The sequence below is a fragment of the Euwallacea fornicatus genome, chromosome 15, assembly GCF_040115645.1.
Source record: "Euwallacea fornicatus isolate EFF26 chromosome 15, ASM4011564v1, whole genome shotgun sequence".
In the NCBI taxonomy this organism is placed as follows: Eukaryota; Metazoa; Arthropoda; class Insecta; order Coleoptera; family Curculionidae; genus Euwallacea; species Euwallacea fornicatus.
Genome location: NC_089555.1, coordinates 2733165 through 2750405, shown reverse-complemented (window position 1 = coordinate 2750405; position 17241 = coordinate 2733165). Strand labels below are relative to the sequence as shown.

At 38.5% G+C, this 17241-nt stretch overlaps 1 protein-coding gene across 1 annotated transcript; it reads left to right on the top strand.

Annotated features, from left to right (window-relative positions):
- The first annotated feature begins 1096 nt into the window (after positions 1 to 1096).
- Positions 1097 to 16796, top strand: LOC136343675 (uncharacterized). Its single transcript, XM_066290553.1, has 13 exons — positions 1097 to 1495; positions 5598 to 5681; positions 10954 to 11129; positions 11183 to 11324; positions 11729 to 11843; positions 12564 to 12686; positions 13694 to 13872; positions 14374 to 14552; positions 14704 to 14795; positions 14851 to 15059; positions 15112 to 15270; positions 15333 to 15607; positions 15663 to 16796. Exons 2-13 carry the CDS (start codon positions 5610 to 5612, stop codon positions 15922 to 15924), a joined length of 1983 nt encoding a protein of 660 aa, XP_066146650.1. The 5' UTR covers positions 1097 to 1495; positions 5598 to 5609; the 3' UTR covers positions 15925 to 16796.
- Positions 16797 to 17241: the final 445 nt, after the last annotated feature.

The following is a 17241-nucleotide window of genomic DNA, read 5'->3' as shown; positions in this document are numbered from 1 at the left end:
TCGTGTTCAATCCCATGTATGGAAGTGGAAAAACGAGCCAATTTGAGGTTCCAGATGTCTTCCAATGGCCGGTCGAAATTTCCTTTGGGAATCTCACATAATGTATTTACACGTTTACCATGTGCAGTTGTGTTATTTATGATTTGAATTTCCAGAGTTTGCAAGTTTCCAACAATCTCTTGGAAACTCTGGGAATACGTGTCAGAGACCGCAGAAGAAATAAATTCAATATTAGAGCAGCTTTTAGGTTAGAAAACTACGTTCGAAAAATGAACACACAACAATTGTTCTAGATCTTCTAAGAAACCTCCAGACGTTTAAAAAAGAAGGCTAAAAAACGGAAAAATTAATAACGAAAGTCAGACACCAATTGGAAAAACATATCAATAATAATTCGGTGAAGTCTTACTGAATTATAGCTGACGACGAATTTACGTTATAGACATATGGAAATCGTCAATTATTTCAAGTGGCTGCGTTCGAAATTTCGATTTTGATGACAATTTTTTTCTGAGAAAAAGTTTTTGTTCCATGATAGAAATAATGAATTTTTCTGATTATTATTAATTGAAAACGTGCCTCGATTCAAAAAGTCAATTTACGCCAATGTAAGATGCCAAAGCCAGCAAAAAAAGAAAAAAATGTTGATATGTCCGGAACATCGACAGTCGCATAGGCGACAAACCTCCCTCTTTGACGTCAGCTTCCATTTAAAGTAAAACCTTATAATAAATCCTTGGCACAGCTCCATATAAGAGTTGTTGAACCTAAAGCCCAAAAGAACACACCCATCAGCACATTAAATATTCGGTAGGTACCACAAAAAGTGCATTATTTGCTCTCCTCGGATAACTGGCCTTAGGTGATACATGTCTGCGTCGGCATTTCTTTGAATGGCCTTTATTCAAAACACATTATCTACCGCGTCATTCATCTGTCTTGTTTTATGGGTCTTGGATTTGTATAGAGTATTGAAAATTTCTCAACTACCAATGTTTGCTGAGAATATTAATTCGTTGCCATTGAAGAGTTTTGGGTGGATTTGTGAGCTTTAGAGGCAACATGAGTAAGTTTACACACATCTTCGACGTCCTGAAGAACGGAAGACCGCCGCAGTCGCGCACAGTGAACCAAAAACCCAACCTACTGCAAAAGAGTCCATCTACCGCTATGTCTTCAGTCTAGCAGGCGTTTGGTTCGCAGTCGGTCACCGATGGGTTGTGGTTCTTGATCTTCAGACCTTTTCGATTTTCGTCTGCCAAAAACCAATCTTCATTTCATCGTATATTTGGTAAGAAGGCCCGTCCCCTCCGCCGCGCATTTTGCCGTTATGTACCGCGTGTGATGAGATTCCGATGCCGGTAACCTTTCTGGTGACGTCGACTTGTATGTAGACGATATAAGTACCTTTACGCTCGTCACTGTTAATGATAATATGGGACACATATTGGACTTTTTGTGCCTATGACAATTCGGTTTGTGGAATTGCCGAAGTGTAAGTATTCGGAAACTTGTTCATTTTTGAAATTTACATAATACGGGTAACTAGTATTGTCCAGGCTTTCATTCCCAGTTCTTCCAGTTCGGGAAGATAAGAGAAAAATAACTAACCCGTCCAATGTTATTACAGTGTCCAATCTGTGGCCTTTAAAATACCGAAATATCTTCCGCCTCGAACTCCTTACTGCCTCGCTACCTTATACTTTCCTCCTGTACCAACTCTTATCTGAACACAGAAGGATGGAATCTGGTTCCATAGACCCACCAAATCTGAACCTTGAGGCGAAAGAAATTCCTGACAAAATGATGGATAAATACTCATATTGCAAAGTTAGATAATGCCCACAATTTATTATGATTTTCTTCTTAGTTTTTCGCAAAAAAACCGCTCTATGCGCAAATTATTCCAGGTTCTGATACAGCATATTGTACTCGGATTTCTGCTCCAAATTGCTTCATCAGGTGCACTAACTTCCCAACAATTTCGCCTTGAATTGAAATAGCCACAGTAACTGGCCACAATTGACCAGATGTTCATGAAGTGCCCGAACCTGCACTAACCTGAATTAACCCGATTTCCAAGAGTTCGCAGCAACCTGAATTAATCCAATTTCCATTATTGGCCTTAGTCGGCATTTATCGGCACTGACCTGATTTTTTTGAAGCGGCCTGACCTTTTTCATGATTTCCCAGAAGTATCCTCACAGAGACCAGAATTGAGCTGATGTTCATGATTTCCCCGAAGCTGTAGCAACATGAATTATTAACTTAATTTCAAGGGTTTCGCAGAAACCTGATTTCGAGAATTTGTGCTCAAGTCACTGTTGAGTATTAGAATCAACTTGATTTTCCTGATTTCTCAGTAATCTTAACTCTTTTTTCCTGGCTGAAACCAGAACGCACATGGTGATTCACTTAAGGTCATTCCCTGACCTCCATTAATCTCTTCTTATTCTCTACATCCTCAATGTTCTGTATCTAGTTGTAGCTGTGGGAGCAGTTTATTTTCCATTCAGTGACGCAGTGTATGGAGGCAGTGTGCCTGTTGGTAAAACGGTAATTTTCATCCCATTCTTTCAGCAAAGAGTGTATTCCTGACTGCCTGCATAGGGAGTCAGTAAATAATATTTTCCCCAAAAATTTGTATTTTTTGTGGCTGTAAGAGCAATTTATTTTTCAATCGATGATACAGTCTGTGGCGTGCCTGTTGGCGAAGCGGCGCTGTCATTTCCATGCCATTCGGCAGTGGGGGTGTATTCCTGGTTGCCTGCACGTTGAGTCATTAAAAAATACAGTTTTCCTGAAAATGTTGATTTTTTCATGACAACTTATTTTTCAGTTAGTGACGCAATTTATGGTTTGCCCGTTGGCAACGCGACGATATCATTTTCATCCCATTCGGCAAGTGCAGGGTGTATTTCTGGTTGCCTGCATATCCAGGCATTAAACAATGCAGTTTTTTTAGAAATATTAAATTTTTAAATAAATCTGATTTAATGCTTTAAGTTATCACATTAATATTCCTAGCACATGAGGCTAATTACCAGTCTATTAGATAATTAACCATCATATTTAGCTGCAATATTTTCAAGCACTTCTTAAAAGGTTATAAATTACTTTCGTATTCCTTTTTAATGAACTCTACGACACTATCGGACGAAGTCGGTCCATAAATCATATTCCCTGTTTTGTGTGGGTACGATTTTTCATTAGATTAAGAAGGAGTCGGCATAGTAAACGACAGTAATTGAATTTTTGCTCGCAAAATGTCAACAAACGTATAAAGTGAAATCTTAAGTGTGACGCCAAGGGCGCCAAGATTTCTATAAGTCGCAGTTCTTTTTCTATAAAGGGGAATACCACCTCGTACACGTCTAACATATTACTTCTGCTTATAGTTGACGACTTTTTCTCATGTCTTCGTTAATATAAACTAGTTATTGCTACTATACATTAAACGGGCTGCCGTAGAAAAAGCCCCATTATCATAAAATTTACGTAAAAATTCCAACTGATTTAATTGCCAGCTTTAATTTTATGTGGACCTACATGGACGATTGCAAATTAAAGGCAAACACCGTCAATTTATCACGAAGCAAAGAAGCAATTTTGAGCCTAACTGTCCAAGAATACCACAAAAGGCATTAATTTTCAAACTCATGACTTATTCATCATAAATCACAGTGATTTTTCTTAGTTTGCCCACCACGTTTTAACAACACTAATTATTAAGCGTCCTTTAACCTCTGCAACACGCCTTGCTGCATACTGAACTCCAGGATTCCACTTACAACTAATTCCCATATATTTATCATGGTACTGACCACATGGGAATTATTACCATCAAGTGCATTGTTACTTGTTTTAACATATATTAACGTTATTTCAATTTTTTCCTATTGAAAATCGTGAATCACGTTGTTGAACTACGTTTAGTCGATGCATAAGAGGATCCGCTTAAATGCCTAGAATTTTGAGTCACATATTATGGAGATCATTTGACCTGTGGGCAACCTTTTCCTGGGTTTCATTTAGGATCCTGTAGCCCTCGATTTATATAGCAAATAAGATAATCGGATTTTCTCTTGTTTAGAATCTGGAGTTTCTAAAACTTCTTCAAATTGTTCTGCTCTTTGCTGATTTCTACGATTATCTGGCTCACTGAATGCAATTTTTTTCTAGGTTTTCATACAGCGTCATGTCGTCCCAGAATTTTGCTTTAAATTGCTTTATTAAGAATTTATTCAAAATAAAAAACTAGGAAGTTATAAGTGGGCGAATAGGGAAAAATAAACATTCTTGAAATTTTTCTTCTGATACATTTTTACTCTAGTTTGGCACCTTCATAAACAAGATGAAATTTCGAATAGAACTATGCACGTTTGGCTTACCTACAGGTGGTGCCACACAAAATAAACTCAAAGAAGAAATCACCTCCGCCATTTTGAGCAGATAACTTTTCCTAATCCAACGTTCTTTCGTTTCGTTTCGGCCTAGGATTGGAATTAGTCACCAATTAGGACCCAAGACAATTTCTGAAGTGAAACGCCATTTGTCACTAACAAACGGAAAATAGGCCGCTTATCTCGAACCGTTAAAACTTAGTTGTTCGACCATTAAACGTGAAGCGCAGATTTCCTACGTATATGATTTCTGTATTAACCATATGCGATGGGCTCTCTTAACAATGAACCCGGTTTGCGATAATTTTCCATTCTGGGAAGCACGATATGCATTTGGCAAATGGCGGTGAATGCATAATTTAATCAGCTATTTGTCAAAGAAGCTGAGACAAAACGGCGAAACGTTCGAGAGGTCATTTGGTTGGACTTCAAGGGGCTCATCAATCATTCCGTTTAAAAGAAAATTGGGCTCAACGTGAGCACGCAGATTGTCGTATTTGCCTTTGAAGTCTCTGTAACAGCAACAATTTACGCTCATTTTTTTGTACCATGGTACAAGAATGCCATTCTTCATCACTAATCACGTGCTGCTATAGGAAACGCTTAAATTTCCATAAAATATTCGCCCCCATGCTGATTGCGGATTTTAATTATCTGCCCCTTGCTGCGATATAGATTAAATCTCAATTTATATCCACTTGCAGTTGCACCATATTTTTCCCATAACCATTAGCACAAGATGATCTATGAATTCCTCTACGACATAACATATGATTTACTAGTGAGACCAAATGAGCACATACTCTTCGAATCAACTAAAGATAAGGGAGCATTTTATTATAAACTATACTTAAATCGCAAGTAGACATTCTTACACTGGGTGGTCCGATTTTACACCGTGTAATGTTTACAACACCTCGAGCTTGTAATAAATAGCCATCAAGATTTTACATGAGAGCTTATTGATTATAACTATTTACAACCTCAAAGTGTGCTTACACTTGAAGAAAGGGTACGGTAAATTATATGGTACCCAAAATGGTGGTGTCAGTCTAATTAGTACTTTAAGAGCTTATTGGACAGCAGATCTGGCGTGATAAATTTACATGAGAACCTAAAGAGGTGCAGAAAAGATCATATTTCCGTTAAAAGTTCTACTTGGTTTGCTTCATATGAGTTTTTTGATGGTTTCAGGGCACATAGAAGATGTGGAGATCAACTGTTTGCCCATTTAGCCGCAAGCAGTTCTACACCCTCCGTTTAGGAATACTGTTGCTGGTAAGCTCTCTTTGTTTTTGTAATATAATATGTTAATAATCGTTTTAAATGCGTAATAATTTTCCGAAACGAAATTTTATTGAGACGTTCACAAAATTGGCAAATTATCAATATAGAAAATATATGCACCATCCCTCGTAACAACAAATAGACAACATTAAATCATGGGATCTTCCCCTTTTCCACCACTTGTTTGCATTAGACAAAGAAAAACCATTAGCGTTCCTATTAGTTCATATAATCTCATCAGAGGGCGACTCGAAGTTTATGCTGATTCAATATAGCGATGACCAGATACCGGGGGTATTCCTTAAGAACCACAAATTGACGGGCGAAAATGATAATTATCAATTCTGAGAGTGATGATATTGCCGCTTTAAAATAACATGTAGTTGATAAATTTACAAATTACCACTACAAATAGGTTTCCGCACAATAGGACTGAATTAAAGGTCCACTTCTCGAACAATAACGTGCTAATAACAGTAAACTGCGCCCAATCAGCATCATTTGCGTCATTAGAAATAGAAGCCTCTTTGCCTGAAGGTAATTCGGAATTTTATATCCATCGACGTATTGACCATCGCCGTGGTCGCGAGTGGTCGTTTTGCTATGATTCACGCCTACCGGAAATTCTCTCACATTCTTCAGTGTCTGGACACCTGCGACGTGGTGAATTCAATAAATTATGATATACGGCTGAAGATTGTTGAAATTTCGCGGATGCTGCACATTTTCCAACTGGGGTTTAATTGATTTGGAAAATTCCCTTGAGCCCCGGCAAATTGCGAGCGATTAATGAAGAGTACCGCTGCTCGGAGAAGGTGACGCCTTTAATTTAAAATAATAAAAGTTTATAATAACTACGGGCTGTCAATATAATGGCATTAAGTTTGCTCTTCGTTATGACCAGTCATTTGGCCGAAAGTACTATTTATTTAGCCGATGATAGCGCAAAAAAGGCCATAAGTAATCATACGAAATCACGAAGCATAATGGAAACTGTTATTAAATCAAGTTTTCGGCTCACGAAAATCGGTGATGGTTTATTAGGTACCCGATCGAGCACAACTAATGGTTCCTCGAGACTTCGGCATAATGCTTGTGTAATGTACCTGATGTTTTCGTCGAGCGGTATGTCTTTAAAGGGCAAATGACATTGTTCTTCGCTTTACAAGGAAACGCCTACAAAATACACGATACCTTACGCATCTGTTATCACTTGAAAAGCAGATTTACGTTCAATGCACTGAACAGTTAGTGTTTCAGGAATTTCATCTACCAACTGTCTGTGTTCATTTAATATAATTACCCAGATCCTGACCAATGTAATAAAGATGTTAGATAGCTTAACAGTGGTGCGAAAATCGCGGATTAAATTGATCTTATTGTCTGGTTCATTCAACACAGATCATTTTATTGTTATTGGGAATTCACAAAACTTTCTTAATGTAAGAACCCTGTGACCTCTAGTTAGGAGAATGTAAAATGAACTCGTGAGATTATGCAATTATCAGCTAAATTCGATTTGGTCAAATAGCAAATCAGGATAGTTCAATAAGCCTACGAGTAGATGAACTATGAGGAAGTTAGGTGATTCAGGAGGACGATCTACGTTGCTTAGGGATTTTGACTTTATGTATTTGATGAAATTACTTGAGCCACTACATGCACGAGCAAGTCACAGGTCCTAAAATTATGCAAATCGCATGTTCTTGGGGGGCATTTAACCGAATTACAATGTTGTGTTGCGTTTACAGCAGGCATCAATCAAAACCCGTTAGAAAATCGTTTTCTTGACCAATGACCTGTTAAGAACTGACGAAGAAATCAAAATCTCGTTAATGCTGAGTAGAAAATAATTCATGCGGATCTAAAAATCGGAGAAACTCCTAGTTTTGTCCCTCGAATTATTTTCCATCAGGAAATCAAAGAGAAGTAATGTCTCAGCCCTCGTATCAAGTGACAGCTCTTAATTTTCCCAAAGTAGTGCCATCTACCATCGCTGACTAAACCTATTCAAATTTCGTTCCTTACCTGTCACGAACTATTAGAAAATGAGGGTAAATTCCTGTGTTCGGTTTCATTCCACGTCATGCATATTACGAGGGCTGGTTGAGAGATTGTACGCCACAAAACGGATTCTCTGAATAGTTCCGGTTATGCGTCTGTTTGCTTCAGGTATGTGTGTATCACGCGTTGAAACGAGGCCTCGGCTACACCATAATTTTATAAGTAATTACCTTAATTAAAAATGTGGAGCAGCGGTGAGATATTGAAAGTAATATTTTTGAATATGGCCTCGATTCGTCAGCGAAGCCACCCGGTATTAGACACACTCCGATGTGTGAAGCACACGGGGGAAATTAGTAGATCAAGTAAAACAGGAAGTGAAACGCTTTGCTTTTGCTCGGCAATGTTTAATAGAAACCGATATTTATCCTCACATAATTGATTAGGTACTTATTATAACTTAATTGCCATGACATTCCTAAGTTGGTGACCGCTAATGCGGAGGTGCTTGAGTTGGCCGAGTTCGCACAACTACCCGATTTTTGTTTATACACGAGTAATTGTTCGATAAACTTGTTACTCCTCGACATACCACGAGCTTATGAAGCCCGTACGAGAACTTGTCCGACTGGATACCACCCACCGTTTTTTCCTACCGAATGCCATGAAATTTCACAGATTCTTTTACGGCTCGCTGTTCTTGACAGTCGATAAATCTAACCGCCTCATTATTATTTTAATTCCAGGCTTTGTATTCTAGGTCAACGAATTTTTCTCACACATGCTTCAAGACAGACTGTTTGTCTCGCGGATAGTGGTTTTTGCCTCGACAACAATGATTTCATCTAGCCATCAAGTTCAACCTCAGTCGTCATTAACATAAACAAACTGGTTGCGTGTGTGTGACACACACGGGGTCGTCCTCTTCTAGAGAGGCTTAAAATGTCATTCAGCAGCACGTTTTTGACTGCATGTACCCGAAAGGGTTAAGAAACCGTCTCTCCTGAGCTCTTGCTGAGCGCGCCGGCATTACGAACCCTCCGATCTTATCAATAACAGCTCTTTACTTTGAACGTTCCCAAATGTGTAGCAAATGTGAGATATCTCCTTAAATTGATGTGTTTCAACAAATTGTACCTTAATCGATGTTTTGCCTGCAAAGCTGAAAATTCCTGTCGCGTCCAAGGTGTCACATGGCAATTTGGAACACCCACATTATTATTCAGCACGAACCGAGTAGAAAATCGTCGTTTTCTACCAAATTGAGTGTCATACACGAACAGGAAACGCAGAACACCTAAGTGCCTGAAACATTATGAACATCATTAAGGTGTGCGTTTGCGTGTTTTTGCATAATGGTTATTAATGTAGTTAGTTGAGATTGCTCGTTTACACTTGTCTTGTTATTGTTTTATAGCTGATTTCAATATTGCTGTTTTTAAGACCCACGTACAGTTTTAATTGTGTGAAAATGTTTTTAAACATTGGTGCATTAGAGAACTTTCACGCATTGGAGGCAGAAATCAATGCATGGAGAGGCAGCGAATAAATTATCATTTCTCTGCCACGATCAGACGTTCATTGAATAAGCACCTAACGATTCCAATTACTGTAACAACAAAATTATTCCCCGGGTAACACAATTAACGTTACACTCCGTTACCATTCGACCTAAGGGAATAAAGGAGTACTCGCGTGACTTAAGTTTCTGCAATTTCTTTTATTACCATCCGTTATTAATATTAATAGCGTTGCATGTGTAGCCGTATATAAACAACAAAAAAGCGTGATGGAGCACACATTAATGGGACATGTTCCGAGCCTAACACTCGGGGCATTGGGGCACCTCATCAGTTGCCCATCGAGGAATGTTAAGGAGTTTATTACTTCTCATTAAACGTTATTTATCAGGCATTTGTTTGCTAATTTCCTGCAATAAATTTGCTTACTTTGTTGCAGAATAGTGACTAAGTACTGGAATGCGACGAAAAACTGCCATATTGCTTGGCACCAATTAACGTTGCTTCCCTCACTGCTAAAAACCAATGCGCTTGGTGTGTTTTCTGTTGATTTACTAGAGAATTCATACCTGTTGATCTATACAAGAATGCAAAGAAGTGGCTAGCAATGGACACAAAAAGCCTTAAAAATGCCTCTATGGCTTGATTGCATGAAGATTGGATACCTGTTTTGATAAATCAACTTTTATTTATGCGGTTATCAGCAATGATTCATTTGGTCACCGAAAACTTCACAGCATTAATACATTTTTTGTCTCCACGCAGGTCCCGTTTTCTCAAAAAAATAAAACAAAAAAACCAAAAAACAAAAACAAAACCATCTTCTTTTGGAAAACGAGTATCACTGCCAATTTTAACACGATATTCTCATCTATTGCATCTTCTTAAGAAGCGATATGAAGTATTGGAATTGACAGGACTCAAGAATAATTGCCTTATCAGATAACCACAAGTTTCTCAATTTGAGCTCTCTGGGCAAATATTCCGAACTTCACGAGGTAAAACCCACAATCCTTGATGGTCATATTTCAGGATTCTGCCGGCATTAATTAATTCGAGATAAGAAGTAGCAGCGCTAATTTATAAAGTGTGTTGTAAAGCTTCTTATTTTAAATAACACATTATTTGAAGTATCCACAGATAAAGCCCGACTTCATAAGAAGATGAACTTGCTTATTAAACCATACTTAAGCATCAGCCACGGAAATTTTTCGGTTTGAATGTTTTCTCAAGCGCGGATTATGTCCCTTATAATGCGTACGCATGGTGATATTGCTACTTTATCCATTCTAATTAATTTAATTAGGGTTCAATGAGGGAGATGTTTATGAAAATTACACGCTCTGTACGCTAAGACATGCGTTTAATCATGAGCGAATCTACAACCACATCCGATTACTGTTTTTGTTTTGGGGACAGCTCAGGATTACATATTTTAATTAGGATTTGATCTCAACTCTGCAAATTTTCGTGTTCTACAAAATAGCTAATTTGAGAGCACATGTATTAGGGTGCAATTTACTATAAAAAGTATGTTCTTTTGAGGCGCCCCCTGTATGCTTCAAAAGTTCCCGACCGATCATATCGCCGTCTGCCGTAACTTATAGAAAACCTGCGTCACTTACAGGGTTTCTTCGTCTTACGCATGCGTTAAACAATTTTGAAGTTGTAGTTATTTTATATTTGCTATTACGAGGGTTGCTTCAAAATGTCTTTAGTTCCAACATTCATTCATGCAGATTTCCAATGCTGTCCATGGTGCTGGAGACATGTGGCCCTTGGAGCGACCCGAGGGTATGCCCTCGATACAGTCTTTAGAGGTGATGTGCGGTAAGGACCACATGGATGTTCATCTCACATTTAGCCAGCCCTTTGAGGGAATAGTTTCGAGTAAAGGGCAACACGGTGATCCTAGGTCAGTATCGTTTCCTTGATGGCGACGGTAGGACTTTACAGGGATGTTTTCAGGTGCGTGTATGTACCCCCCTCGACTGGCCAAACATTTTTCTCCTTTCGGATAGCGTACGCCAGATGTGGCACCAAGCCGGACCTGCACGGACAGTTTTACGAGAACACTGTGGTCGTCCAGTACGACAAAGATCTCTTAGAGGTAGGTAGGTAAATAAAGTTCTAATTTTCCCTTGAGGAAATTGCTTGTTCCTCGACCGTGAAGCTAACCAATTACTAAATTATGCCCATTAATTCCATTAACCTGTTATCAAACCATCCGAGTATCTACAAAAGTTATTGACGGGTAAGGATTGTTAGATGCGAGGCATTTTAATTGAGTGCGACAGCCATATAGGCGCATCTTCAGCGACGAAATTATCCTTCTAAGCGGGTAAAAAAGCTGACTTCTGCGGGTACCGTTAACAAGAAGAACCAGCAGGCTTTGTGTCGTTATTAATTGTCGTTCAGGGTTAGCAACCAAACTTATTCATTCACAATCGAAATTGTCGGCGACCATTAACGAGCATTTCGCAGAACGTGTTCTGGCAATTTTTTTAATCGCAGGTGTGGGACGAGGCGAAGCGGCTCAGGTGCGAATGGTTCAATGACTACGAAAAAACTGCTTCCAAACCCCCCATGGTTATCGCCGACCTTGACGTCATTCAGCTGGATTTTCGAGGTAGGTATCGATGATTTCCAGAATAAAATCTTCGATTTCACATCAATTGGTTTCCGCATCGACCTCTATAAAATAACAAAATCGTTATGAAACTCTTAATTAATCTACGCACTTCCTCGTTAATTTATTCGTAATAACCACATGTTATCAATTAAAAGTAGATTGTCCGCATTCGGTTACAGAGCCGCTCAATTAACATGTATCTGTGGTTTTATGACGTCCTCAAATAGAGACATTTGGTGCATGTGCGATTTTATCACGGAACATCAATCAAGCGACTGTAAAATTAAGGTTTTAGTACGTTCCAACGTTCTAAACCTACGCATAAAAAAGACCCAGAAAATCCACAGTAAAGTCGCCAAGAAATTTATTATTCTTATTATTCTCTGCACAATGGCGGTAATTTTCCTGCTGTTAAGATTATTGGCGGCATTGTAACAAGTATATTACTTCTTCCTTACTGCTCACTGCGGCTTGGTACCAGGAATGTACGTCGGGTTTGCCGATAGTAGCAGCCGAAGAAAATTATTACTATTTGTTGTTGTTAATGGCTGAAGAGAAATGAGTTTTCTACTGTTGTGTTGGTACAATCTATTACCTCGACTTGAGATTTTACGTGAGCGGGATCAGAGACGATTTAGTCGCGCACTTACTATGCAAAAAGGTCGTTTGAAGACTCAGGTATAAACATTGCTCTTATGCCAGTTTGATTTTTTACAGGAGATAATGTGGACTGTTGGATGGAAATTCAGCACGGAAAAGGCCCGTGGGCACCACCTGTCAGCGGTATAGTACCACTGGGTTCCACGCTTACTCTTGTTGTGGCTATTAACGACTACAGAGGTATGTAACGTTTTAGTATCTCTCATCGAAATAATAATAATAAATTTATGGTAACTGCTATGTGCCCAATCCCGGGGAAGCAATGTGACATTACGTTAAACAAATTCTCGTACTTTCGAGATCCACTTTTGTACGCGAAAATTTCTTAAGTAAAGTCCTGTGCAATTTGTGGAAGTTCCCAGCATTTCGTCATCAGGAGAACATCAGAGCTGCGGCACCCAATCAAAACCCATCTCTGTGTTAATTAAACAACAGTTTAGCACTAACGGTACCTCATTCTCGCTGAATTCAATCCAGCATAATACCACGGGCCGTGTTTTTAAATGTCTCGCATAAATCTGCAATCTTTACACGTATAATTCGTCTATAGACCCAGACCTGTTCCACACGTGTAGGAAATGGAAAAACCTGCGTTGCCAACGATCAAAACTGATTTACTGTTAAGTCAAAAGACTGCCCAGAATTAAGTCCGATTGCATTAAAGTAGGCGACAGACAATAAAGCAAAGCACTTGCGAGCATACCAAGTCTATCAGTGGTGCGAATCTTGAGATATGCCCAATTTAATGCGGACCTGTTGACCATTACGACTCTTAAGGAAAAACATCTACGAAATTATGAGGATTGCAGTAGTACTCTAGCCATGATAGTCATCAATGTATTCTTGTTGCTAAAGAGGCAGATGGCTATCGTGGTTTATTTCTATTATTACATTCAGTCTTGGAAACATATGGGAATTAATTCATCACCATAATGGTAATATAGTTGTCGGGAGAAGGTACCTACAGCCCATATCACATCGTTTTCAGAAAGAAATGCTAATTTATAAGCGGCAGTTCTTGAAAACATCCGCAGCACAAGATAAATGGCGATGTTCTGCTTATCCGCTTTAGTAAGACGATAAATCAAAGGGGGAACGTATCATTTTACTTTGTCTGAAGTCCCCATATACGAAGTGCTGACCTTGGTGTTAATTACTCAAGCCCCTGGATTCTAATGAATTTACAGGTGAATTCGACATGCGAGTCAAATCCTGCATAGCTTCGGATGGAGGAGGACATGTAATACAACTCTCTGATGAATTCGGATGTGTACTCAGACCCAAGATGATAAGCAGGTTCTTGAAAGCGAGGGGAGCCGACGAGAGGGCTTCGGTCATCACGTACGCGTTTTTCCATGCATTTAAGGTAAGGAAAATTGTGTCACCGCCATATTGTCAAGAAGCCTTGAAACTCATTTAGTTATCTTGACAATTGGGCGAAATGATAATTAATAATATTTGATGATGTAAATTGTATGTTGCGGAAATTGTGTGTTCATAATTTTTAATGCATTAATATAAAACATTACAAAAAACGGTAAATTATTTTTGCAAGCATACAGAACCGGAGGCGGCATCTGTGAGACAAATAATCAATCTGAATATCCAGGATACATCCCCTCTGTTAGACAATGATGCCTCACCCTCACATGACTAGAGGGCGAATTAGGCATTGCTGGTTTAAAAATTGGTAAAACTAACAATCCTCTAATATAAAAAAAGTCAACCCTTCAGGCATCCAACACCAGAGGGCGTAATGGATTCTTAGTTTATTTTACGTTTACTTAACATTTGGCGAATAAACTGATGTTCCCCAACACAAGACATTTTTTATTTAAATCATTAATTTGATTCTCTTGAATTTCAGTTTCCCGACGCCCTCAGTGTGCACATCAAGTGCAAAGTGGAAATTTGCAGACACGGTTGTTTAGACCATTGTCAATTGCAACCCAACAAGGGCCCCACTTTGGATGTCGGCTTTGATCACTACAACAATCCTCTCGATAGGAAAGATGACAAAGTATCTTCTTCAGAAATTAAAGATAGGTAAGTATGTCAAGTCTAAATATTAGCTTGACATGAAGTTCCCACGGTATGAACAAAAACGCAACTTCGTGGTCGAATAAACACGCGCGAATTTGCGGTCAACAAATAATGACAATTATTTGTTGGAGCAAAGCATGTAAAATCGTTTTAGGACTCCTGATCCAATTGAACAGCCTATCAGTAATGAACAGGACTTGTTGTATGATGATATCATTCATGAAAATGACGCCGCCATTTCTTCGGGTATGACTCATAAAACTGTCTTAAAAACGATTTTTTTAAAATGTTTTTTCTCTAGGCGAAGACACGCCATTAATTTCAATGTCGTTGAACGCGAACATAAACAAACAAAGCAACAAAAAACCCTCAGTGGCAAAGCCCAACGTGTCTAGCTCCAAAGAAAATGGTCTGAGAGAAGGGGGCAAAACTGAAGACGAGAAAGACGAGGATATTCTGGAAGATGACTTGGATATGGAGGAAGTGGAGATTCACCCAGGTCCCCATCAGGTAATCTTGCAAATAAATTATTATTAAATGTAACTAATTCTGTTATTTAAAGGAAATGTTCCATATGAGTCAAGAAAAGTTCCCACATGGGCCCAGGAAGTTGGAAATACCTGCGGCTGCGCCCAGAAGTTTGGAAATAGGAAACTCAAAGGAAACAATAAATCCCAAAGAAGGAGAAGCAATGAATAAAAGCAAACGTTCAGTTCCATTGGTAAATTGTTATTAATGTTCAGCATCGTTCACTAGAAAAAAGAAAACATATCTTTATTTCAGAAGAGTGGTCGTAAAGGAAGATCTATGGTAATATCCGACCGAAAAGCTCGAAGTGCTGATGTGGGCGTAAGCGGCATTTACGAGGTGATTTCGGAGGCAGATCTGGCTTTTAGTCCTGACACTAGAGCTGAAGCAGTAACAGTATTCCAGGGAAGGATCCGAGAAGAGGTAGTCTACGGAATATGCATGCCAGTGCCGGGCTTCAGCATTCTTTTCGTACTAGTAGCAGTCTCTGCAGTGGTATCCGCATTAGTTGCAGGCACCCTCCTTTACAGGTAACTCTAGATATCCCCCTAAAATAGCATGAAAAAGACAATGTGCTTTCGATAGATATCAACTTCAAAAAGAACATATAGCAACGCGTCAGCAACAGCAGCAACAACACCACCAAAACGGTTCAACTCCCATGAGCTTGTTCTCGGGTTGGATTGGTCTGAAGCTACTGAGACCGGTATCGATGGGACATTTGAAAAGGCCCAGCTCCGGCATGTCTGACCATAGTGAGACCATGGATACGTCCCTGTCCATTAGCGCGGCCAGTTCTAATGGAAAAGCTGCGAGCAGCAGCCGAAATCAGCAGATTTCGGATTGAATTAGGCTTCAGTGACATTTAGGTCTTATACCAAAGAGAGGGGCACCTTATTATATTTTTCTGAATCAGTAATAACAAGAGAGCGTATACAAATTTGCCTTAAAACAGTTAAATTCGGGCTTAAAATCGTCTGGATAGCCAGACGATTTTAAATTTATTTACGGGCAACATGGCAATATGGAATGTGGGTCATGGCCCACGTGCTATTGTAGATACTTTTAGGATAATTTGAAGGTGTACATATTTATTTATTTATTTTAGATATCTATTTTTGACCTTCGAAACATTCGTTTTTAGCGGGGTTTTACAACTAATTTAGCCCTAGGTAGGTGTCTCTTAGGAGCGTAGCTTTTGAACATTATTAATGATTTGATGCAGTGACATAAAAAAGTTTATTAATTTGAAGAAGGCAGGAACTCAATATTTTAGGGTGAAGGTTTAATGTTACTTCACCAAATGTAAAGAAAAAATGCTATTTTTTGACAATTAGGTTTTATCAGACTTTTAACAGTTTCTTCGATTATTCTTATTTATGCACTAAGAAGAGTATTTATAGACCTTTTAAGTGAACTTCTATTGAAGTTTTTCTCCCTAAAAAATGAGGATGTTACACATTATAAGAGTTTGAATGGCGTATTGTTCAAGCCTTTAGTTAGCTAATTTCTGTAGATGTTTTAGCCTATTTAATTTTTAGAAATATTACGTTAGTATTACAATAACGGTGTAGGGACATTATTTATTAAAAATAACCATGTTTTAAAGGTCAAAAATTGTTTCTTTAGCCCTAGTTTTTTAAATAAACTATTGTTAAGTGCTCAATTTGTATAGTATTGCAACCATGAAGGTTTACGTAAGTTACTTTCATTTTAGAACCATGTCTGGTGGAGAATCATCTCCTTGAAACCGATTTAACATACATATCTGTCTAGTTCCCATAATAAGAAATGAAATTTAATACATTTTAGCACCCAAATACCTGCTTTAGCGCCTTATTAATGTTTTAGTTAATATTATTTTGTACTTATGTATTTAGGCTTATAAATGGCTGTTCTGTTGCATGAACCCAAGAGTGTCAGCTAGTGTTTTATATAGATATTCATAGTTTATACTTTGTTATGTTCGTAAAATATACTAATTTCAGCCAATGCGATAATGGTCTTAAAGCAACATAATGAACAGTAAAATGCAGTCCATAACGTAAGTCATTATTGTCTGGCTCATAGGCTACTTTATTATTTATGCACTTAAAACAATATAGTAATGTGTAGTTACGTGTTTTCCTGTCTACTTGCTCACTGTTAATTTAAATGAGAGGCT

Bases quoted from the DNA above. Each gene is read 5' to 3' on its own strand.
- LOC136343675 (XM_066290553.1), top strand. From the start codon at position 5,610: ATGTGGAGATCAACTGTTTGCCCATTTAGCCGCAAGCAGTTCTACACC. The intron at 11,325-11,728 runs GTAGGTAGGTAA...TTTTAATCGCAG, and splicing joins ACGACAAAGATCTCTTAGAG to GTGTGGGACGAGGCGAAGCG. The intron at 15,608-15,662 runs GTAACTCTAGAT...TGCTTTCGATAG, and splicing joins GCAGGCACCCTCCTTTACAG to ATATCAACTTCAAAAAGAAC.